Here is a 25,933-nt window from a genome sequence, read left to right on the forward strand (position 1 = left end):
TTGAAATGTGATAGAGGACCCCACTGTCAATTCCTGAGTTAAATTTCATGAGTTTGGTCAATAATTAAGAGAGATATTGGGAAACGAAAATTTTGGCCCCATTTACCACAATGTTAACGAAAATTTCAAAGTGATCCAGAATCCAGGATTTCTTCTGGATCACCCCCAAAAGTTAATCATTTCTTCCTTATCCCATTTCCAACAAACCCTGAAAATTTAATCAAAATCTGTCCATAACTTTTTGAGTTATGTTGCACACTAACGGACAGACAAACAAACAAACAGACAGACAAACAAACCCTGGCAAAAACATAACCTCCTTGGCGGAGGTAATAAAGTGAAAAATTTGGATTATTATGTAAAGGTTATTATGCTTACTGGTCTGGCCCACTTGAGATCACATTGAGCTGTATGTGGCCCCTGAACTAAAAGTTTGACGTCCATGATTCAGATTTGCTGAAAAAGTCACTTTTTCTTCAGTTTTCTCTGTTTCTGATATAATAATCCTTAACTTTAATCTGAGTTTTTATAAACATCCACATGGTCAGTACATTAAATGTAGGAAAATACCTGATTTTCACTGAAAAAAACACAAAATACAGAAGATAATAGTACAATAAATTGTGATAAATCACTTAAAGAAGGTTAAATACAAAGAAAATTTCATTTAGGAACTGCCACAAAAGTAGCACTGGGTCTTTATGGGTTAAAACATAATTTGCAGCCAATGATTTGATGCCATTAATTGTTTTATTCATCCTGCAAACAGCAACTCTGCACATTTCCATTTTCCTACCGACAAACTCAAGGACACTGTGTTGTAATGTGTCATAATCTGCAGGACATCTGTATCTGTCTTCAGAGAAACAAGTCTTTCCTCCATGGTGTTGATTGTGCTCGTCTGCAGAAGATATCTTTTATGCTCTGTTTGGGCGCAGTCGCTGTGACTTTGTCTTCCAGGCAAAAGCATTTTGAATGTAAATGGGGTTTTGTGTAAACAAAGAATAAATCAATAACCTGACTCCTTTAGTTTTTCAATGTACAGCGAACAACAAGAGAATACAAAACGACTAAAACAGGGTCAGAGACCAAAACAAAAAAAGTGAAGACACTGTCCATCAACAGTTCAGCATTAATTCATATTGTAAACATCTTCTTAATGTAACGACTATGTAAAATTCATATAAACACTATTGTTATTCCTGCTTGCCCGTCATGACCACTAAACCTGTACCTTCTTAGAAAATATTAAATACTACATTGCTCAAAGGTTCAGTGTGTAAGATTCGGTGATGGTTGCCTTTGCCTCATCCTCCCCTATGGTGGCTATGAAAAATATAATGAATTTAAGCCAGTGCAGGGAATTTTTGGAAAAGGGTCTACCCTCAAAAATAATTGGTTCTCATTTAGACCGGAGTATTTGTGTTGAATTTTCCTTTTCTCTCTGTGCCTCCAGTTTCACCCGCCATCAAAAACCAGCATGCATACATTAATTAAGGTACGCAAACATGGCAGATAATCTAACTGATGAAGACCTGGAGTTGGTCCCTGAACGTCTGGCAGTTCATTGCTACTGATGTGCTAATGCTACTGCTAATGCTATGTGATGTGTGTAATAGGATGGATATAATTCAGAGACTGGATTTCCCTACAGGGATAATAAAAGAGTTCATCTAATGTAACACTGGATAACAACTGGTGTAAAATAAAAACAAAAAAAAAAAAACAGGTAGAAGAAGTAAACTCTGAGCTACTGTCGCCATGACAGCACAGCATTGTGGAACTCTTCCTCTGTAACAAAAACCCACTATTTCCTATTTTTTTTGGAGATCCTATAGTCATGAAAATAACCCAAATTCTACACACCATACAAAGCTGTGTAGCATTATTCATCATCTGTCCCACACATGAGTTATTGTTATTAAAGTAAACAGACAGTACCAATATACAGGGTGCGATTTGTTGGGGGGGATGGGGGTGGTGGTGGTATGAACCCCCCTCTAGTTTTTACATCCCTACTTCTGCTCAATGAATTTCATCCTCGGGGGGGGGGGGGGGGCAACCGACTGAAATAACAGGCAGGTTGTGACAGTTTTAGTTTTCCTCCACCTATATCCTACATTACTGACACTAACGCTCACCTGAACTGAACTGTCGGCAGTCTCAGAATTCGAATGTCCCCACTGGGCGCCGTAATGGAGGAGGGGACGTGACAAATTCATGGGGCCCAGCATTTGTGTGTCCAGTAGATACAGGTTAGAAGTTGTGAAAATTGTGTAAGATCCACTGTATAATAGAGGAATAGAACCCGGGAGTTGGACATTGAAAGTATGTAAAGTTTCACGCCAGCGTTAGGTACATTAGTTTTGGATCACACCCCCACATATAACTGCCCCCCCCCCCCCCCCCAAAAAAAAAGTCCGCCTCTCTCTGTTTTTTTGACAAATCGCACCCTGCCAATATAAACCTCATATATACACACACACACACACACACACACACACACATATATATATATATATATATATATATATATATATATATATATATATACACGCATGTTTATCAGTCCCAGTTGTTTTTCTTTCATGTGCAGATACCATTTCAAACTATGGAAAGCTGTCACACTTTCCATTTTCTGGAAATACCAACAAAATAAACTGAGTTCATCCCCAAGAGACAGTGGTAGATGTAAACATATATCAATATATCATGCAGTGGGAGACTTTACAGCTTCACATGTCATCAGCTAGGAGGCTGATGTAGCTTTCTGAATATCAATCCATAAATTCAGCTGTAGAGGTGCACAGTGTAGGCCATTCCAGTCTAGCCTGTGGTTTTCCTTCCGTGAGCTGAATAGCCGGCGCTACTTCTCTTATTTTGTGTGGGCAGCCTGCTCACCTTGTCCTTCAGGCCTTTAATGTTATACAGCCTGCTGAACGTGACGCTGAATGGAGTCCTTCCATCCTCCTGTCCTTCTTGCACTGATGCTATTTGTTTCTGGGTCTGAGAAAGAGCCTGTGGCTGCAAATGAGAGTGCGTGTGAAGGAAAGAGGCCTGGGGTTTAGGGTGCGGGGTCTGGTTCTGGGACTGTCTGGGTCTGGTCCGGGCTGGTGCTACAGGAGGCTGACGGTAGAAGGGGCTCTGCTGGCTTTGAGGTACTTCGCTATGTCTCCGTCCTGCTGCAGAACCTGAAGTACTCACTGCCACTGGAGGGGGTGGTCTAGGCGGTAGTCTCCGAGTGGATGGGGTATTATCGAAAACCGGGAGGCTGCTGTCGAATGGTTTACTCTCTGTGTGGTTCAGCTGGCGGCCTCCCCATTGACGGGCACCGATAGGCTGGGTGGCGAAGAGGGAGCGGGTGGGTCTGGGTGGCTGGGGGGGTCGCAAAGGAGAGAACACTCCAGTGTCTTTCTGCTGCTGCTCTCGCATAGAAGAGAGACACAGAAGAGCCAGAAGAAGATGGAGTGAGGTATACATCTTTATATGTCTTTAACACTTTCTCATATTGTATTCTATAAGCGTGCTAGCTGCTTCTCTGTGATGCGCTGTGAAATTTTTACACTCACAATTGCAGTCCCAAGTGATAGAAAAGCTCTGTTGCAAATGGAAAAGAGAGGTACTCGCGTGAAAATGTAATTCCTGCTTTGCTGTTACTTCAGTTAATATTGTATGACTCAGCTGAGTTAAAACATGCCAACAACACCTCCCTGACTTGAATAGAATATTATTAAGAGACAAGAAACAAGCACAAACTCAGGTCAAAAGCAAGTGAGTTAAATCATGGCAATAAAACGTGAAACTATCAATCTTTTACTGACACATTAATACTGCATCACTGTGAGTGCTTCTGCTTCATTAAAAGTGTTTCGCTTTAAAAGTCGTTCAGTAAAGAGCAAGAGTTGTGTTTCAACTTGCTGTGAATACTTAAAAGCGATAGATAGATAGATAGATAGATAGATAGATAGATAGATAGATAGATAGATAGATAGATAGATAGATAGATAGATAGATAGATAGATAGATAGATAGATAGATAGATAGATAGATAGATAGATAGATAGATAGATAGATAGATAGAAGGGTGGGTGGGTGGATGGAGGAGTTGGTGGATGGATGGATGAGGGGTTGGTGGGTGGATGGATGGATGGGTTGGTGGGTGGATGAATGGATGGATGGATGGATGGATGGATGGATGGATGGATGGATGGATGGATGAGGGGTTGGTGGGTGGATGGATGGATGGATGGATGGGTTGGTGGGTGGATGGATGAATGGATGAATGGATGGATGGATAGATGGGTTGGTGGGTGGATGAATGGATGGATGGATGGATGGATGGATGGATGGATGGGTGGAGTGGTTGGTGGATGGATGGCTGGGTGGATGGATGAATGGATGGATGGAGGTCAAGGAAAATCCATCCATTCTTTAGTCTGTCAGCCCCTTCTCTTTTCAGTCGGGTTGAAGAAGTATTTAAAGAGAGTTAATATGGAATAACTGTGCTTACCCTTTTATATCACTGGTGTGGGCTGAACAGAATACTGCAAAGTGGTTAAAAATTTAAAAAGTAAAAATGGTTTGGGTTAGATTAGACTACACGGTAGCTTTAATAATTATATTAGATCATGAAAACATTTATTTTGAATATCGAGATGGGAACGTTTGCTGTTGTACGGTTCATACCTTCTGTCCCTCAGACTCTCTGGTGGTTTGAAGCGTCTTCTCCACGCCGCTGGCTCTGAGTCCTGCTCTGTCCAGCGTCTTCTCTCCACCTGAGGACGCTTTGTCTGGTCTCCCGCCCTCAAACATGTTCTTTGCTTTGACTTCGCCGACAGACATTTGCATTGCCTCGTTTGATGATTCTCCTGGAGTAACTACATCGTCTCCTGCCTCTTGTTGGTTTAAGGCCTTCTTTCTTTTGGAGGCTTGAGTCTCTTTTGCTTTATCAGCTGTCAGTTGTGCCTCTGTCGAAGCTTTATTCTGTCTTAAATGCTCTGCTGATTTATTTTCCTTGCTGCCTCTCCTCTCCGTCCTCTGGGAATCTCTCTGTGTCTGGTTACTCCTCTCTGTCAAACTCTTCTTTCCATCCTGTTCCTTCCACTTTTCATCATTTATGGTTTTCTCCTCCTCCATCATTTTAAGTTTCTTCTCAGGTGAAGAAACCGAGGAGACTCCGTAATACTGAGATAAAGTTCCGCTCCTTGAGGTATTCTTGCCTGAACTGCTTAACACACCTGGGGAAGTGGTGGTGTTTACAAATGTTGGACTAGAGCTGGCAGTGGTAATCGTTGGAGCATAAGAAGTATTTGTGTTCAGATCATCTTCTGTCTCATTGCCAAAAGATGCAACTGGATCAAAAAATACATCATGGACAGGAGAGTCGCTGCATTCAAAATACTCCTCTGAGGTGGTGGAGAAAGTGGAGAAATAGCCATCGGGCGTTGGCGTTCGAAAGTCTGGAGTGCGGGATCGTGAGTCAGAGTTGGGCGAGTGTGGGGACAATCCATCTGGTGTTGGTGTGCGTGTGAGGGCAAAGAGAAGGCGAGATTCTTTTTCAGGTGTGGGTGAACGTAAGTACGGTGTGTACGACTCTGACAAGCCTAAATGAATGGGTGAATGCGGGATTCCTCGACCTTTGGGTGACTGTAGGGAGTCTTGGAAGGTGTTGTTTGTGTTATGTTTTGCAGCATCTGGTAAACTGTTGATATGGTATGCTGTAGCGACCCCTGGGTGCTGATTTTGTGAATCTGCAGTAGATGTGCTGTCATCAGCTCTGTCTATGTGCGCTCTGAATGTGGCAGAAACTGGACTGTCTTTTGTAGCATTTACAGAGTCCTCAGCTCCCAATACAGTTGTGTCCTTTGCATTCAATTCATTGTGTGATACTCTTTGAGGTCCATTGACTCTTGAAGGATATGTTTTGCTGTGTGCCAGATTTTTGGAGTCCTCACTTAGCACTTTACCAGCCTCTTTATCTCTCAGGGGTCTTACTTTGGCCAGTGGGTCTACACAGTCTTCGATCTTTTTGGTTATATTGCATTCAGTTGATGTTAAAGGTGTATCTTGAATATTTGTGCAGTTTTCCTTCGGTGCATTGGTGATCAAAACATTAGACTGGACTTGCAGTTTGCTTCCAGGAGCCCTTTTTGTGTCTACTCTATCATTCCGCTGTCCAGCTGCTTCCTCGCTCTTGATCTCCTGGGAGGTCCGTAAAGGAGAACAATCTTTTCCTGTGTTCTCTGTGCCTTTTTGTGCATCTGTTTTGTTCTGCAGTTTTGGGACAGTCTCAGGTTCTTTCTTTGGCAGTGTGTGAACCACAGTGGCTACAAGAGGCTCATTGTGGGAAGCTACTAGCTGTGTGCTAGTCAGGCTCTCGGGCCTCCTGACAGCATTGATGTCTGGTGGATTCTGACCATTTGTGGTGTCGTTAATGACCAGCTGGACAGTACGACGTTTAGGGACTGGAGGAGCTGTGGTAAAAGTAGACGAAGACAAAGGATGAGTGGTAGAGGATGAAGAGACAGTAGGAAATGAAGGGGTAGTGGTAATGGAGGTCAAAGGCAGTACAGGAGCACGGGCGCTGCTAGTCATACTTGAGTGCACAGTAGTCGCACAGACCTGGTTATTGTCAGAAAGAGTCACTGGAGTGACAGGGTTACAGTGTAGGGAAGTAAACGCAGAAGAGGGTGAAATATGGTTGTGGATGTTTGGGGTCTGAGTGTTTACAGAGTTTTGTGTCTTTGTGTGAACATCCTGTTTGGATGAATATGTATGTTGCAGCAGCTTCTTTGATTGTGCAAACTGTTCAGTATTTGCGTTCAAGTCAGTGGCAGAAAGTGTTTGAGAGATTTGTGTTTGAGTACTCTTCAGCTCCGAAGAGTGAACACTGTGATCAAGTGCATGGTGTGTGTTTAAACTCGTTCTAGTTTGTGCTTGTGTTTGAGCGTCTGATTTTGGGAGGGGCTCTGTCTTCAGGCTGTTTGTAGGAATAGTTGGAGTTATCTGGGAAGGTGTCGCTGTAGAACTGGATTGCTGAGATGTACTTTTGTTAATGTTCGATGTAGAGTTGTGACCTGCACTTTGGTTTTTTGTTGGAGTGTTTGACTGTAGATTACACTCAGTGTTGAGAGTCTTAACAATGATTTGTGATTTCTGTTCAGGTGCCTCTTGACTTTTAAAGCCGGAAGCCTTTAGAGTGAGAGGCGTTGAGTTTGTTTGTACTACCGCTGCCTCTTCAGCCTTTGTTTTATCTTGTTTTGGATTCTCCTCATCATTGGCACCTATTTTTCGAGGATTGGCAACTTCTGGTAGTGTTTCCTTGGGCATGCTGGGTGGACTGCCAAACCTGATGGCTTGGCTGGTTTCGAACATCTCAGAGCGCTGCAGATGAACTTGAATAGGTTTGCTTGTGTCTCGTACATTAATGAACCCAATCACATCACTGGGTGGGTCAGGCTCCGGCCAGGTAGGCAGGTATTCTATCAAATGTGCTTTCCCCAGATTAGTAAGACCTGGATGGAGAGGAGGTTCCTGTCTGACTTCTTTATCCCTCCTTCGCTTCTTTTTACTTGTTGCTTCGTCCTCTTGAGTCTTGGAGTTCACTGCATTCTGAGAGTCTTTGGGACTGTTGTTGCCAGAGGAGTTTGGGCTAAGGCTGGGGTTGCAGGCAGCAACCAGAGCGTATTTAGGGTTGTACAATTTCCGAGCTACGTCTGCAGACGGTGGGGCGAAAGTTGTTTGTTGCGGAGGGGGATCGGGCTCAGGTTGTGGCTCTTTAGCGATTTGCCGAAGGTTGACTGAGGTGGAGTTCATATAAAGGAATCGAAACAGTAGATCGAATGTGTCAACCACCTGCCCTGTTAGTACGGTGATAAGATTTCTGTCCAGTCGTGATGACATCCAGGTAAAGCTGTAGGACACAGATTACAAAAAGTTAGACTGAGAGAACACACTAAGACATTATAAGCAGGCAAAATATCGCAATATTTAGGCGATGTAATGACTGACATGTCGCAACCACTATGGCTGTATTCACATTATGACATTAACATTAACATGCATCTGGGGCGAACTAGTCATTAGTGGACAGCTCTAAGTGCAGGTCTGAGTGCATCCAAGACTGACTGAAGAGGTATTAAAAGCTGATCACTAAGACTGCATTAGGAAGTATTCAGGGTTGCATTCATTCATTCATTCACCTACTCAACAGGATGTATGGAATGGATGCATGTACGATTATGTATGTCATCATTTGTGCACCAACAGCATCAAACTTTTAATGCAGAAAAAAATCATTAGACCACCCTTGTCGTCTTCAATTTCTTGTTCATTTTAATGCCTGGTACAACTAAAGGTACATTTGTTTGGACAAATATAATGGTAACAACAAAAATAGCTCATAAGAGTTTAATTTCAGAGCTGATATCTATCCATTTTCCATGTTTTCTTGATAATAACCTAAATCACTCAAGTTCTTACATCAATAGCTATGGCATTGTACTGACAAAAACAGTGCTTTTAGGCATTCCATGTTTTCTTTTCTGTCTGTTTTAGTCACATGATACACACAGGAGTTAGTACTTGATTGCATAAACATTGTTTTTGATGACTTGATGGTCTAATAATTTTTTCCCCAGCTGTATACACAATTATATTAAGAAAGAAATTATTTGGATTTTTGCTTTCAAGCAGATGCTAAATTGAGTGCAGATTGTTAATTTGTCCATAGCACATAAAATTGATAGAAATTTGGGTATGATACAAATTTGCATCAAAGGCATAATGGTCAAAAGTAGTAAAACAGATTTTCCGTTTCAGGAGATGGAAATGGTTTTATGGATTCCACAAAATTATTTTCAATATACTGACTCGATACTGTATCAAATATGCCCTAACTAGCATTACCTGGGAATTCTAGGGAATCAAAACCAGTCCTTTTTGTATTATTTCATCTTAAAAATGTTCAATTATTTACATATAAATTAACTAATCAACTCACACGCATCTTCCAACAGAAAAACCTGACCACATGATCTGATGATATGACCTGCATATTCAAACCCACGAATTAAACTTGTAACTTAAAGTACAAAGCCAAAATAAACACATCATTATCAAGGTACTTAGTAGTTGTAAACAGGATTTAGTTACAACCTGTTTGTCTAGTATGAAGAAAAGACTACCGAACAGTTAAAGACGGACTACATTCTTCTACATATCTGTCCACGCCACGCTCATAGAAACAAAGCCAGGTGGAGCACACCGAGATAATCAGTCTCTTTCAAAGTGTGTCTCTTTATGACGTTCTCACACTCACAACCATACACTGACCTGTATGAGCCTGACACAGCTTTGTCTCCATCGACGAACATGAATCTGTGTCCTATTCGCCCTTTGACCTTGGTGCACGCCCGAGTGTGGAACTCCGCTCCGATTGAGCAGCGGACTCGAAGATTCTGAACCACACACAAACACACACAGTATTCAGTCATTTCTTTGGTGAATTTATGAAACAATCTTAGATTTTTGGAGACTTTTAGTGCCTTATTAATAGCACAAGTAGTAATGACATTAAGTCTTTTGCCCAGCATGCTTCTATACTGATGACTGAATTATAATCTCAACACTGTGATGTGACTAATTTCTTTAGGACAGCATGCTCACAATAACATTTGGGTCATTCCATATGAAAACAACAGATTTTAAGAAAGTTTCCCACCTGACCCTCTCAGATTTTTCTGAATTTCTACATACTTACAGAACATTATGTATGATGGGAAAATCCAAAATTTCAAGGCTTAATTGTAAATAGTTCCAAAGTTATGACCATTTGAAGTAGGTAGGGGGTACCCTAAAATTGCGACCAAAATTAAGACTTGAAATTTTCAGCTATTTTCAGGCTTCTATAACTTCTGAACAACAAGAGCTAGAGGTCTGAAATTTTCAGAATCATTTCACAGGAATCTATAGTCCTAAGAAATGTGAAAATATTTACTTAAAATGTATAATTGCATGTTACAGAGAATGACAAAGTTGAGATTTTATCCATCGCGATTTTATCCGTCACTACATTTGGCCACTCATTACACAAAAACTAATCATCATATTCATTAGAAATTTTATTTACTATATCTTGGCTACTTAGGGAATGGATCTGTGTAAAATGAAGGTTCTATGTTATGTTATGTATGATATATGAACATCTTAAAATCAAAAATATCTGTCTGACCTTCGGACTCAAAGGTCAATATCAGCATGTGGGATAGGTAGTATCACAAAATAAAAGACACCGTATGAAAGTACAGGAATTGCCTTAAATTTTGACACCAAGCACAACTTGCTTCTATAAATCTCATATTTTAGCCAAAAACGTCCATATTTAATTTGAACATTTAACATACAAAGATTTGTAGAAGCAAGTTGTGCTTGGTGTCAAAATTTAAAAGTAAAAGAAACCATGTGAAAATACAGGAATTGCCCTAAATTTTGACACCAAGCACAACTTGCTTCTATAAATCCTTCTATGTTAAATGTTCAAATTAAATAGAGACGTTTTCGCCCCCATATTTTAGACATAAATGGCTGGACATAAATGGCTACAACCTACTTCAAATGGTCATAACTTTGGAATTATTTAAAACTAAGCCTTGAAATTTTGGATTTTTCCATCATATATAATGTACTACAAGTATGTAAAAATTTAGAAAAATCTGAGAGGGTCAGGTGGGGACCACTAGATGAAATTATATGGAAAGACCCATTTGTAAGGTACTTGCTAGGGAGGCACGTGCTATTTAGACCATAAATGTGTCTCGACCATATCTTGTGATGGACTAATCTCCTATCCAGACGTTATATACTCTGATCACTCAGCACAACAGAAGCTGGAGATTAGTATCTAATAAGCCACTTGGAAATCTTGTGTCTTAAAGGCATTTATGAACTGTAATTATGTCTCCATGTACACATTTGTGTATCATGGAGGGTGAAACAAGTGATATTGTTTATGTTTAAGTGACAATTGCTTGTTAGACATAAATGAAGCTTGATTAAACCCTGTACTTAAACACTAACAGCGGGTAATTGTACTTTAAGCAGAGCACATTTTCATAAGTAATTACACTAACCACTGCCACTCCAAGCACTGCTATTAAGTTTGCACAACCAATACATGTCACAGTTTCTGATTTAATCTCTGTTTTGCTGTAACTTGATTTGCAGCTACATGCACAACAAGAGACAAGCTCACCCACACCATACCCTTATTATCAGGGCTATCCTGGATGCTGTTTGTCTGTATACTCCCCTCTGTCTGATAGAATGTGGTGTAATAATACAAACATTTTCTGACAGCCACCAGCGACCAGCAGTGTCTACTGATCTAAAATCTATATCATAATACTGGAAGGTCTCAGAGCATCTGTGTGTGTGTGTGTGTGTGTGTATCTGCACAATTCTGAGAAACTGAGACATTTTTAACTGGTCAACAGTTGAGGAATACTCCCATCTCCACATTAAACATCTCAGCAAGTTGATAGGACTGATATTTTTGAGAGATATTAGTAATTTTGGAATACAATAGCCTTACAATCATGTTGCATTGCCTATGACGGTTGACCAGATGCGCAGTACCTCACTGCATGATGGGAAATGAAGTTAAAAACAGGAACGATGAAACCTGAACCCCCCATATATAACATTTGAATTGAGAAAGTGAGGGAAATCTATCAGATGGAGCAAATTACTTATGTCCTTAGAATTCAAGGAGAGCTATTTATGAAGAGACGGAGTCCCATGATTAACCCTTTAATGCAGGGGTGTTGAACTCATTTTAGTTCAGGGGCCACTTTCAGCCCAATATGATCTCAAGTGGGCCAGACCAGAAATAATAACAGTGAAAAAAAGTAAAATTACATCATGAAAATGTTTACATCTACAACGTTTCCTTAAAAATCTGAATAACATGAACCTGAAATTTCTTAGGAAAAACAAGTGCAATTTTAACAATATTCTGCCTCAGTTTATCAGTTTATCATTGACACATATGCATTACAACTTACATTACAATTACAAATACACAAAACATTTAGTAACAGGCAGAATATTGGTAAAATTGCATGTACTTCTCTTAAGGCATTTCAGGTTGTTCATATTTGTTCAGGTTATTCAAAACTCATTAACCTTGTGGAATTCAAAACTATTCAAATAATGTATAAAGCAAAGAATAACTTATTGCCGGGAAATATTCAAGAAATGTTTTGTGAAAGAGAGGGAGGCTATGATTTAAGGGGAAAGCTAAATTTAAAGATTCATAAAGTATGCACTACGTTAAAAAGTTTCTGTATCACCATCTGTGGAGTAAAACTATGGAACAAATTGTGTGTAGAGATAAAAACAAATATCAAACATAATTCAGTCTAAAAAAAGATATAAAAAATGATTCTTGAGAGGTACAGTATTTAATAATGACAGTGAGGCCTGTTTGTTTATGGATGATGTTGTACTGATAAATATGCAGTAATTATTGAAGAAAATGGTTGAATTGTTGAGTCTGTTTGTATGACTGTATTGCCATGATCATATTGTTGTGTGTAATTCAGTTACTGCATTATGTATTTGCTGTGGTTGAATGCTAAAATTAGGAAAATAGTATTGTTTGATTCTTGTATCAAGTTAATGATAAAGGTGTAAAAGCACTGAGGGGTAGGATTAAATAAGTTTAGACTTCTTCCTACTCCTTTTTGACCATGCAATATTCAGACTTGTATGTGATTGAAGATAGATTCTGTCCATTTAAATGTTTCATTTTGTTCATTTTGTTTTACTTTGTTTCCTTGCATGTTCGAAATAAATAAATAAATCAAATCAAATCAATTCACATTTTTTATAAAAGGATAGTTTGTTAATATAAATGTCGAGGCCCAAAACGGAATTCCGTTTTGGGCCTCGACATAAACATTTTCATGTAATTTTACTTTTTTTTTAATACTAAAACAACAATAAAATCTGCTGTTTTCATTATTTATAGGTTATTATGATAATATTTTACTGGTCTGACCCAAATGAGATCTCATTGTTCTGTATGTGGAACCTGAATCAAAATGATTTTTACACCATTGATCGTTAATATCTTCAGTATATTTCATCCTATGGGCTGGATTGGACCCTTTGGCGGGCTGGATTTGGCCCCCGGGCCTTGTGTTTGACACCTGTGTTTTAATGCAATAAGCATTCAGAAGTGGTCATCTACATGTATGTTTTTTGTTTTGTTTCTTTATACTGTCATTCATGTTTCATTTAATCAACATCTACTGCAGATATCCATATTTTTTCATATATGCCATTTAGAGATATTTGATTAGATATGTTTATGAATATAAAATGCCTTGTATATTTATATGAGCAAAACTAAACAAAAATTAGGTTTAAAAAAAAAGCAAAAACAAAACAAAGGAACGTCACATTTACTAACCTCAGTCCCTAGATATTAGTATTCATATGACCCGTGGTTCCTGTGGTAATTGCATGTGAATATTTCAGGTAAAATGCAGTTTCTCAGCTTTTCAGTGGTATCAGACATGACCGGTTTTGACGTTCAGGGGCTCCATAGTGAACATGGAAACACTGTCATGTTCTGCAGCATTCACTGATAAAACCGATGTAGTTTTTACAGTGACAGTGGTTATAAACACTTTTATACAATCAGCTAAACACCACCTTTACTTCACGTTTATCTGCTAAAATATAATAACCTTTGAATTTAAGGCAATAAACAGCCATAAACCACTTTGGAAAGGTTAAAAGTAGAGAAATTGATTTGGAAGTCAGCAGAGATAAACGGTTGTAGGTCTTTAAAGGTTAAATACACCTGTATTTAACCTAAATACACCTGTATTTAACCCTGCTTTAGTCTTGCAGGGGTCAGGTCTTTAGTTGAGTCCAGTCAATGCTGGTGTTTGAGAAGCACAGATATAAACATCCTCTCCTGCTAAGAACTTCGATTTGTTTTTGCTGTTGTTTTAATTTTTATCCGAGCTTCCTCTGACCACATATGATTGCACTGCTGAACACTTACACCGCAACATTTGTAATAATAAATGGATGGTACAGCGTGTGGTGTCGAAGTCATAAAAATAGTAATAATGTTTCAGATAAGAGATTAAGCATGAAAGCTACCTCCAACTAAGCACTGACTTGTTATCATGACAAGGTTTATGAGATTTTTTTTTTTTTTTTTACACAGACTTCGCCTTTCGTCTTTTCTTGAGATAATTCAGAGGTAAAATAAGTGTCGAACACATGAATAAGATCATGATCAACACCGACTGCCTGCATCCGTCAGAGTCTGCACTTCTTTTCTGAACATTATAGACCTAAAAATGTGTCATGAATCAAAGGCTCATGACTTTTTAATGATGGATATTGGAGGAGGAAACTGATATATCTAACACAGCGATCGCAGTGTGTCATGAGATATTTTGCCATCTTAGCTGTGTTGTTAGCAGCCATGTTAACAGTCACACTCCTCCTGTGGATGCAGTGTTTTTCTATTCTCTGTGAGGCCAGACTAGGACTTGTGTCTCCTTCTCTGATATGCACAGCTTCAGATAACTCTGGAGATGGAACACAGCCAAAGAATTTTTCAAAAGTTGGCCTGATGCAGCAGTCCCACCCTTTATTTTTTTTCTTTCCTCTCAGTACATTCTTGTGGCACACTGATTAGATTAGAAAAATCTGAAAACTGCATTTCCCTGTGTATAGATGATACAGATGATGACCTTCTTAACCAGTCTATTTAAGTTTATATAAAAGCAGAAACAGCCCTAGAGCTTTAATTAAAAAGTGTAACACAACTAAATAAAATATCGAATGTGTAATAATCTATCTCAGTCCAGCTGCCTCGGTCACTGTTACACAATTGTTTCATGTTCAAAAACCCCGATAAGTGACGTGTAAAAACATTTTGACACATGCCTACACTGACTCATCTGCTACTCCTCCTCCCTCCCTCTTGTCACTTACATCTTCAAGCAAAAATTCAAGCTGTTCACAAGCTGTCATTACTGTCTTTTCGCTTTTCCTATTAGTCATCCCCTCATTCACGAGCCCAGGTTCAAATCCTTGACAGATTGTTGCTTTTAGAGATTCGTCATTGCTCCCGGTCACTCGTTTCCACTTGTAAAGCTGTCCCTTCAGCTGTCACATGCCACGCTGAGAAGTTTCTGTCATAGACTTTAACACAGCGCACAGGACTGTTAACAGCTACACACTACAAGTAATTCTCCGAGGGCTCTGCTCATGAAACAGCTCCAAGTGAATCAAAACAGCATGATTCAGTGAACAAAATCAATGCCTTATGTGATCTAAAGGACAGAATCCAACCCATGTGTGTGAATGCATACACTGTATATTGTAAATACACTGATGCCCATAAAGTCGGAATAAAATATTTTCACCTCTTCTCATGAAATAATTGTGACAATGTGTAACTAGGTCAAAAGTGATTATTGATGTGTAGTAACTGGAATGAAAAAAAAAAAGGGAAGGTGTCTGAAAATAAAATGATTGCAACTTTACGGGCAACAGTGTACATGGAATAATAATGATTGATTGTCTTGTGGATATACCAGCTGTCAAACACACCTCACTGCATTCCACTTAAATGCTGGATCAATTCTTTTTCACACAATTCACTGTGAGAAAATGAACCGCAAACGAGCATGAAAAAACAAGGAAAACAAAGCTGCTGGTAGCAATTATGTTATTTGACATCAATAAGTGACGTCAGATGTTACCTAGGCCTATATCTGAGTTACTTATAGGTTTTGTGTGAAAATTAGATTTAAATCTTCGTGTGATAATGGATCTACATTGAAAAACACAAAAATATACAGTAAAAGTAGAGTGGTTTTGTGAGGTGCATCTCCTTAAAGCTGCAGTGCTTTAGTTTTTTGCCGAGAAAAAAACTCCAATTAGCTCAAAAATTCAGCATATTGTAAATCATGTGGTCTGACAGGAAACAAAAGTTCTACCAATTCCTGTAGACTCTTGTTTTCAGGCTGTAGAAAATCTACTCTGTGTCCCAGACTTCGTGTAAACAGACATGTTTTCAGACAGGTAGAGGGGTGAAATACAGGACTAAGAGCCTGCCTGGGGTGGCTTTGCTGTCGCCCCGTCTGCATACAAAGACAGGGAAGGAGCTGGGCAACATCTACCTCTTCTTTGTCTTTTATTATTATTTTTATGCACTTTAACATAAGCGAGTGTACATATATGTGAATGTTAACGTTTTTTTGTGATGTGTACATGTTATTTATTTGTGTTCATCTTCGCGTATGCCTTCTGTCTTGTGTTGTCATGTCTTATCATTTTGAACTAATAAAATGGAAATGGTGTCAGGTCATCTGTATTTACATTTAATCTTGATTTGGACAGAGGAGAGTTGCAAAAGAAAGGTATGTCTTTTCAAATATTGTTTCTTCCTCATGATTTTGGCTCCTGCAACTTTAAAGCCGTGATACTTGGTTGTTTTTTTCACATGACTAGGGGTGTGCATTGGCAAGAGTCTGGCGATACAATACAAATCACAATACTAGGATCACGATACAATATATCGCGATATATCACAATACAGTTAACAAGGCAACATTTTTATGCTTTTTTTTTTTTTTTTAATATTATTTCCTGGAAAAATTGAATGACACCAGAAATATGCACAACTACTAAACAAATTTGCATTTGATCAGGACAGGATCTAATACTTCATCACGAATCGTTGCTCTGTAAAAACTTAAAGTGCAGGATTTAGATAAATACAGGGTGGGGAAGCAAAATTTACAATATTTTGAGGCAGGGATTAAAAGACAGTGTATGACCAATTAGTTTGTTGAAAGTCATGAGAATTTATTTGCCACAAGAAAATTTACATCATAGAAAATGTTTTTATTCTATGTGTCCTCCTCCTTTCTCAAAAACTGCCTTCACACGCTTCCTGAAACTTGCGTAAGTGTTCCTCAAATATTCGGGTGACAACTTCTCCCATTCTTCTTTAATAGTATCTTCCAGACTTTCTTGTAATAGTTTTGCTCCTAGTCATTCTCTTCTTTACATTATAAAAAGTCTTTATGGACACTCCAACTATTTTTGAAATCTCCTTTGGTGTGACGAGTGCATTCAGCAAATCACACACTCTTTGACGTTTGCTTTCCTGATTACTCATATGGGCAAAAGTTTCTGAAAAGGTATGGATAATAGTGTTAGGTATGATTATGACATCAATATATGTTTGGTTTCAAAACAATTGACGTAGTGCCTGCTGAGAAAAAACAACTAAATGTTCATTGTAAATTTTGCTTCCCCACCCTGTAAAGGTAAAACATCCGGCTTTACCAGTACAAAAAACACACACAACAAATAAATAAATGACAAAAATTGTGTTTTAGAGACATTACAGTTTAAGATCCGGCTCAAATGTTCATATACTATTAGCTGTAAATAGAATGCATAGTGGACAGTCCCTGAATCATCCAACATCACAACATTATTTCTATGCAGTCCCAACAAAGGAACTAACATCTGCCTCTTTCAGACAGTAAAATGTGCTTTAAGGATTCTTGAAATAATCATTATTTAACAGAACAGTGTTATCAATTTAAAAAAAGCTACATGTATGACCTGCAATATCACAATACTACTTTTTTAGTAAACAAACAACAGAGCAAAACACCAATGTGAATATATAAATAAAAGAATCAACCATGTTTGCATTTGAATAAATACCTAAAAATATCGATACAGTACTTTTTAATATTAATACAGTATCATGAAATGAAATATCACAATATACAGTATTGTGGAACTGATATGTTCTTACACCCCTACACGTGTTTGGCAAAAATTCCATAATTACCTATAAATTCAAGTGGTTTGAGCGGACACCAGTCTAACACATCTACTACAAGCCTGTGGTTTCAGGCTGTGGAAAATCCACCCTGTGGCACCCTAATTCTGGGTAATCGGGTACAAGTATAGACAGGTAAGGAGGTAGAATGAACTGGATTTATAGTTATTATCAATAACCAGTTTCTGTTAGGCGTAACCTGGATGTGACTTCTTGCTCTACTTTGTGTCTTGGCACGGAAGTTTGGAAAAAGTGTGTTATTTTTCCCACAATGGTGTAAAATAGCACCGGATCATCTACATATTTTTATTTTTATTCATTTGATTTGGACCAAGAGGAGAGAGCTGCAGAGAGATTTCAGCTCCTGCAGCTTTAAGCAGCTTTTTAGTTTACACTTCCTGATCCTTTTCAACCATGTAAATTTAGACTTGTTTGTACTTGAAGACAGATTCTATTCATTTAAATGTTATTTTGCTTTTGTGTTATTTTGTGTCTTTGCATGTTCAAAATAACAAAATAAATAAATAAAAATAAAATTTAATATTGACATATTTTGCTCAAACATTAGACTCATTTTAATATAATGTGATTTACAGTTTGTTGCTCATCGTGCAGCTGTGATACATAAACAGGATTACCCAATTTAGAAGATACTCAGATACTGCATGAAAAAACAACAGTAAATTTAACAAGTCTGCAGATACCATGCGAATAAACCAGCTGAATCATTTGCAAAACAGGCACAAGCCTTATCCACTTATCATGAGCAACCCTTCTTTGTCATAAAACATGTGCTTGTACTTATTGCACAAACTGCCAGACAAGACTGTTGTATTTTCTGCTGCTACTTTGAATCGTTACCAAATCTGAAAGCCTGTCAGGTTGCCACTGCTTTTGTTTTTCACTTGAGTTCTTCTGAGGCACAAACTGGCAAAGGGAAAGCGAGTGTGTCTTTTTCTTACAGTACATCAGTATAGCTGTGCCAACGTCTGTGCAGATAGCCTGTGTTTATGTGTGTGTTATTCATGCCTTTAGGGTAAATACTGCATCTTCTGTAACATTTGTTGTTCTGTAACATTGCACATGAGTAAATACCGAAAGTTTATCGCATTAAGAACCTTTGTAGAAAACGTTCAACCCTTCTTTTGTGTACAATTTTCTGACCTGCCGCTTTAGAATAACAAGAAACAACAAAGAGCAACTAAGGCAACTTAAGACCAACTTCCACCTACCGATACACCCCTCTTTGATGCCAACTATGAGCATCCCATCCTGTATTATTCTTGGACAATAATAACACAGCACCTGAGATCAAATCTGCTCACGGAATCAAAACAATAATATTTAATACCTTTGCAGTTTATTCACAAAGGTTTGTCCAGGTTTGTATTTCCTGGAATTCACTTTCACATGCTCGAACATGTTGACAACCTGTTTTCAACTACTGTTTTAAGTGTAAACAAATACTAGTAGAATAAACAATGGATACACTGTAAGAGGTTTAAAGACTTTCATTTTTGGTATGACACCGGTTTGTAAGCTTCACTGGTTTTATGAGAGTGTTTATGAGTGAGAGAGAGTGAAGGCACATGCTTTCACTCATAAATGCTTAATGAAACACTCCTGGCTTAGTTGCCAGTACTTAATTTCATACTTATTCTGTTTTCTTAATGTATTGCAGCTTCATAATGTGGTGTTCATTTCTGTTCTGAATTAGAATTTTAATTAAAGCAAGATTTTTATACATTTCTCATCATGTGGAAATCCTCCCAGCCAGGCAAAGCTCCAACATTCACTAATTTACTTCCCACACAAATACTATAACAATATCCTATCCTTACAATAATAAGTAACATTTGTTTTCTATCAGCTTATCCCTTAAAGACCCACAACTATTTTTCTAAAGTTCTAAATGATTTCCCAAGTTATATTATCAGCATTTATTACAATATTGTCCTCTACAATTTGCATTTTTCAGTCAAAAGCATGTTTTCCTATATTTAATTTACTGATTGTGTAGATTTTCATAAAAGCTCAGAGAAAATTCAAAAGCTAATAGATTAAATCAGACAAAAATGAGGAAAAAGTGACTTTTTCTACAAATTATATCATTAACTAAACATAAAAACACATGTCTATAACCACTGTCATTAGTCAAACTCCATGGGTTTTACTGGTGAATCAGTGTTGCAGAAGATGTGTTTCCACGTTCATTACAGACTCTCTGAACGTCCAAATGGGTCATATCTGATAAAGCTGAGAAACTACATTTTATCTGAACTATTTACATGCATTGACAGGATTAGTAGCTCAAGAGTTACTGAACATTTTAGATGAGCAGATACTTTTGGTCGGCAGTGGATGTTTATGTCTTTATGGGTTATTTTAGATCATTATCAGTGGTTACACTTTTATTGCATGGGCGGAACTTAGACGCTGCAGTACTGGTTTATCAGTCTTGTGTCAGTCAGTGTGGTTAAAAGTGAAATACCTTACCAACTATCAGTCAGCCTGGCAGGAAATGCATGAACAAATTAAAAAAACAGAAATAAAGAATCATCATACAACATGGATAAAACCTCAACATTAAATCCTTTACAAGTTCTGCAAAACATGGGGTTGGGTTAGTCTGCAGATTGATCAAATTGGGTGTTAAGGCTCACCTTGAGGTGTCCGGCGTGCATGTTAGCCCTGTGGCACATCGACAGGAAATGAGGTAGTGTTGTGCGTTCCAACAGGATGTAGACAGAAACCTTCTTTTTGAAAGCAACGTCTAACAAATCTCTGAAGATGTCAACATCAGTGAAGATATCCATCACCACAGCTATCACCTGGACACATACACACAATTCAGATTACACACTGTAGGTCCATGAACGGCCAATGGATGTAAATACAGCTCAGGCGCATAAATAAACTCACTCAGTATGATTACTTATACATAGACCTAGTTATTAAAACGCTGGAGGCACTGTCAGTCTGTACATGCCAACATTATGCACTGTATGCTCTTTTTTCCAAAACAGATGAGTTAAGTTGTTCCACTGGTTTGAGGTGATCATGCATGTATAAATTCCCCAAGGGTACCACTTATTTGATCTAGTTCTTTCTGTTGGAGATGTATTCATGAAAAAGCCTCTTTGTTTCAGTCACATACAGCTACTTATAGATGTGTCAGCAGCATGAGCAGACTGCTGCCCACTCTCATAGTCATGCACTCTAACAGTTAGGTGCAAACACAGGCAAGAAGCCTATCTTCAGGACCTAGCACATGCACACTAAAGCCTTTATGGCCACATGTTGCTGTACAGTTACAGTCCTACATGAAGACGCTTTAATCTAGTTGCACTTTAGTCTGGGTTGTCTCATTTGGTGCTGTACTCTGACCTCAACACAGCAGTATCAGCTCAAGTAAATATTACAGTTACTTTAAAGAATCACACATTATATATGTAATTATCAACTGAAAGACAGATATGACCATGCCATGTTAATAAAGGCATTTTAATGTTTAAAGAGAGTGCCCTGGATTTTTATTTCAGTTGATATCTACTTTTTGAATCCCTTTTTCCAAAGAACACTTCGAACAAACTCTTTTTTTTGGTCTGAGAAGCATTCCTTCCCATGAATTTTTTGAATATTAAATATGTAATATTTTGTGTATTTTATATATTTTTTTATATTGGTCATTAAGATACTCATAAAATGGATGAAATATCTATAAAGTCATCATAATGCTCTACACATCACAGAATGGAGCCATCACAAGGAGATTTTCTTTACAAAAAAACAAGCTAGTCAATGTTACAAAATCATGTTCCTTCACAGAAGAAACTAAATAAAATTAATAATTATCAGATGTGATCATTAGTAAACTGATGGGGATGAAGAATCTCAGGGCACAGATGTGTGATTCTATTGAATGTACAAGGCCTATCCTGCGCAGTAAGTAAATAGGAAAGTTAAAAGTGGATAAAAAACAGCAGGACTTATTTCATCTGACATTTATTGTGCTCAGAGTAGAGATGTAACGATATGAAAATTTCATATCACGGTTACTGTGACCAAAATTATCACGGTTATCATTATTATCGCAGTATTGTTGAAATTGTGCTCAAAATGTTCATAAAGTACTAATACACACACTGAAATAATTTGACCAAGTTGTATTCTGAAAAAAAAAAAAAAAAAACCCAGCAAAAAAAAAAACAAATGAAATAATTGGCACAATATACCTTCTGTTGGCAGAAACATTCAAATACTAACCCTTAGTGGTCTGAGCCTATTTTGTCTGTTTTTCAGTCCTTTTGATTTTGCCTTTATATATTATATAAACAAATATTTACTATACCCATGTTTGGGATCTGTTTTTCAGCACAACTTCATTTATATCATCTGTCTACTTTTTTTTTCACTTTAACCTACTATATCAACACAAAAGGCCAGAAAACACACAAAAAATATATATAAAATCCAATTTGAAAGATGTTCATAATTTATTGCATAAATAACACAAAGATGCTAAACGAACGGAAAAGTGTGGTAATCAAACACGGTTATCATGATAATTAGAATTTAAACGGTAATACTAACCGCTGGCAATTTTACTGCGGTTTATCATTATACCGGTAATCGTTACCCAGCTCAGAGCAATAATGTGCATGTTTCATGACATTATGAAAAGATAACATGTTTTGGAGGCAAAAACGATCAATGTTTTCAGATCTGTCAGGATTTCTAATAACACTGGTCTGTAATTGTCTTTAGAAATTATCTCTCAGATTAAGTGTGCTACATGTTATGATGAATTGGAAAAAAAATTACAAAAGTACTGGATAGCTGATGTTTTAAATGTATCTGATCAACCCAGACAGCAAAATCATTATGGCTTAAATCTGGCCCAAAACTGGCATGCCATTTTGGCAAAGTTCTGGGCGGATGTATGGGCCCTAAATGGCCCAAAATAGGCAAGCCAAAATCAAACCAGAAGGAAGCCAAAATTCACCAAAAACTAATTGCGGACTTCCAAAATATAGCCATAATTGTCCCAGAAAAGCCCCAAATCCCCATAATCCAGCCAAAAAGTAGCCAAAACTGACCCAAAGAGAGGCCAAAATTTGTGTTGATCATGCTTTTAAAATGAAGTGAGGTTTTCTTCTGGGTAGAAATTCCAGTTCTTTGTGCAGTGTTTTGGCTTTACAGAAATATGCCAAAACACAACCAAAACACATCCATATATGGAATAAGATGTTGCCGCTCTTTAGTCAATCTTCTGGCTTGCCATAAACATGCCATACCATCCCTATACTTGATCCCGCTCTTTGCCCAGTCTTTTGGTTAACCACACATATGCCAGAACTCAGCCATATATTGCTGGTGCCTCCATATCTATTGTGGATAACCTTAATCATACCACAGTTAAGCCTAAAGGTTTTCATAATGCCAAAAGTAAGATAAAAATGCCCAATGTATGTCATAATACTGCCAAAATATTTGCTATTTGGGAAGTGTTGGTGCACATATATATTGGTTTATATGCATTTGTACAATAGATTTATAATATGTCCACTAGAAGGAACCTGAAAAGTGAAAGTATTGTAATGTGCGGACAGTGTTTTGAAGTAGATCTCAGCTGAGACAAACATTCCTGTTTAAGTAAAACTCATTCTCTCAGTAATTCTCAGAATTTCACAGTTTAACCTAAGACTATATCTTAGAGCCAACCTGCAGTTTGACTTCACTTATCTTGGTAAAGTTCCACTACTTGTATTTTGCAGGTTTTTTACTCATATACCAAGGTCATTGTGATCACCTATGTATGTTTACATTTTCGGCTCTGTGAGATGATATGAAGCAAGGAAAATGTCATTCAAAATAGCTACTTTTACTATAGGACTGTATACTGTGTAAATATGAACATGGCTAAATAATTAACTCCTCAGTATATTGTTTATGTCCACTATCAACCAGACTGCCAGACTTACTCTCTGCGCCTGCGCAATCATTTTCCTGATTATCTCTTTGATGTGTGCCTGTCCGTCCAATGGGGGCTGCGTGTACACGGTAGCGCGCGACACCCCGCGGTACCCGTCGCTGTCGGGCCAGCCCAGGTCCAGCTGCGGGATAGACACGTCCGACAGCTCCGGCCAGTAGTGCAGAGACAGCGGCGGCTCGTCCTCCTCCTCCCCGCTCTCCGGTATTAGCTCCAAACCCGGGTCGTAAGGCTCTACCGAACCGACCAGGCTCTCGAGCTCCGGGTCCGAGAGGAAGCCCCGCAGGCCGCGAGCCTCCAGGTACTTGACGAATGCCTCGCGACCATCACGGAGCAACGTCTCCAGCGCGAGCCTCTGGTCTTCACAGTAGAAGAACTCCGGTTTGGATTCGGTGGTCCGTGGGTTCACGTGGTTATCATCCAGGCACTGTATCTGAGAGAGAGCCATGACTGAAAAAAATTAAAAACTTTAAACTATCCCTGTGCAGCGTGAACTACAACTCCTCTCCTCCTACAAAAAAAAAAAAAAAAAAACTCATGTGAATCCCTGTGCTGTTTAAGTGTCACTTCCGTTGTGGTGCAGAGTCCATTTAGTCATCTGTTGGTCTGCCTTGTCATTCCCGTGACAGACCATAATGAATTAACTCTGTGTCTGTGTCATTCCCGGTGCAAACTGAAAGACCTGCCCGGCGAGACACAGAGAATGAGTGACACCCAGCCGCCGGCACCGCCCGACAGGTGTGACCCTGAGTGCAAAACACACATACACACCTTTGTCACGTGACTTCTTAGTACATGGATGTCAAACTCATGTTAGTTCAGTTCCACATTCAGCCTAATATGATCTAAAGCAGGGGTGTCAAAAATGCGGTCCGGGGGCCAAATGCGGCCCCTGGGATGTTTTTGCCAAGTGCAAAAATTGCACAGCCTTGAATTGAATTAAGCAAAAAAAAAAAAAAAAAAAAAAAATTAGCTTGAATTAAGGAAAAAATCTTGTATTAAGCCAAAAAAATAAATCTTCAATTAAGTAAAAAAAATCTTGAATTAAGCCCAAAAAATCTCAAATTTAGCAAAAAATCTTGAATTAGGCCAAAAAAATCTTCAATTAAATAAAAGAAAATCTTGAATTAAGTTAAAAAAATCTTCAGTTAAGCCAAAAAAATCTCAAATTTAGTAAAAAAAAAAACCTTGAATTAAGCCAAAAAATTCTTCAATTAAGTAAAGAAAATCTTGAATTAAGCCAAAAAAAAAAAAAAAAAAAACAAACAAACAAACAAAAACTTCAGTTCAGTAAAAAAAAAAAAAAAATCTTGAATTAAGCAAAAACAAATCTTCAGTTAAGTAAAAAAAACTTCAATTAAGCCAAAAAATCTCAAATTTAGCAAAAAAATCTTGAATTAAGCAAAAAAAATCTTCAATTAAGTAAAAAAAACTTCAGTTAAGCCAAAAAATCTCAAATTTAGCAAAAAATCTTGAATTAAGCAAAAAAAAAAATCTTCAGTTAAGTAAAAAAAAAATAAAAAATCTTGAATTAAGCAAAAAAAAAAAAAATCTTCAATTCAGTAAAAAAAAAATCTTGAATGAAGCCAAAAAAAATCTAGAATTAACAACTTATTATTTTTTTTCTTTGTTTTAATGCAAAAAAATAACATTAATTTATGAAAATATTTACATTTACGAAATATCCTGAAACAATAAACTGTGAATACCCTGAACAAATATGAAGAACCTGAAATGTCTAAACAAAATTAAGCACAATTTTAACTATTTTTCCTGCCTGTTCCTCAGTGTTTAGTGTCTTTGTAGATCTGATCTATAATGCACATGGAGAAATGATAAGTTGAAGCATAATATTGTTAAAATTGCACTAAATTTTCTTATGTTTTTTACATTTAAATTTCAGTTTTTTCAGAGTTTTTTTTTTTTTTTTGGATAGTTTATAAAAGTAAGCATTTTCATAATTTAATGTTGTTGTTGTTTTTACGCTTAAACAAAGACAAAAATTTGGAGTTGTCATTATTTATAAGTTATGATGTTAT

The 25,933-nt window shown here is 37.7% G+C and overlaps 1 protein-coding gene across 2 annotated transcripts; it reads right to left on the bottom strand.

Moving 5' to 3' along the window:
- Window positions 1-2,535: 2,535 nt before the first annotated feature.
- fam83ga (family with sequence similarity 83 member Ga) lies at window positions 2,536-24,620 on the bottom strand. Of its 2 annotated transcripts, XM_030142399.1 has the most exons (6): window positions 23,887-24,620; window positions 20,566-20,733; window positions 9,334-9,458; window positions 4,687-7,912; window positions 4,511-4,544; window positions 3,296-3,420 (listed from the first exon to the last, which is right to left on the bottom strand). In XM_030142399.1, exons 1-5 carry the CDS (start codon window positions 24,340-24,342, stop codon window positions 4,515-4,517), a joined length of 4,005 nt encoding a protein of 1,334 aa, XP_029998259.1. In that variant the 5' UTR covers window positions 24,343-24,620; the 3' UTR covers window positions 3,296-3,420; window positions 4,511-4,514. The 2 variants fall into 2 exon arrangements, with proteins under 2 accessions (XP_029998257.1, XP_029998259.1); XM_030142397.1 differs by lacking the exon at window positions 4,511-4,544 and having other exon boundaries at window positions 2,536-3,420.
- Between the last annotated feature and the right edge of the window lie 1,313 nt (window positions 24,621-25,933).

Source organism: Sphaeramia orbicularis, chromosome 8 (assembly GCF_902148855.1).
Source record: "Sphaeramia orbicularis chromosome 8, fSphaOr1.1, whole genome shotgun sequence".
NCBI lineage: Eukaryota > Metazoa > Chordata > Actinopteri > Kurtiformes > Apogonidae > Sphaeramia > Sphaeramia orbicularis.

Bases quoted from the DNA above. Each gene is read 5' to 3' on its own strand.
- fam83ga (XM_030142397.1), bottom strand. From the start codon at position 24,342: ATGGCTCTCTCTCAGATACAGTGCCTGGATGATAACCACGTGAACCCA. The intron at 20,734-23,886 runs GTAAGTCTGGCA...GTATGTGTCCAG, and splicing joins TGATTGCGCAGGCGCAGAGA to GTGATAGCTGTGGTGATGGA. The intron at 7,913-9,333 runs GTCAGTGTATGG...TGTGTCCTACAG, and splicing joins GCTGTGTCAGGCTCATACAG to CTTTACCTGGATGTCATCAC.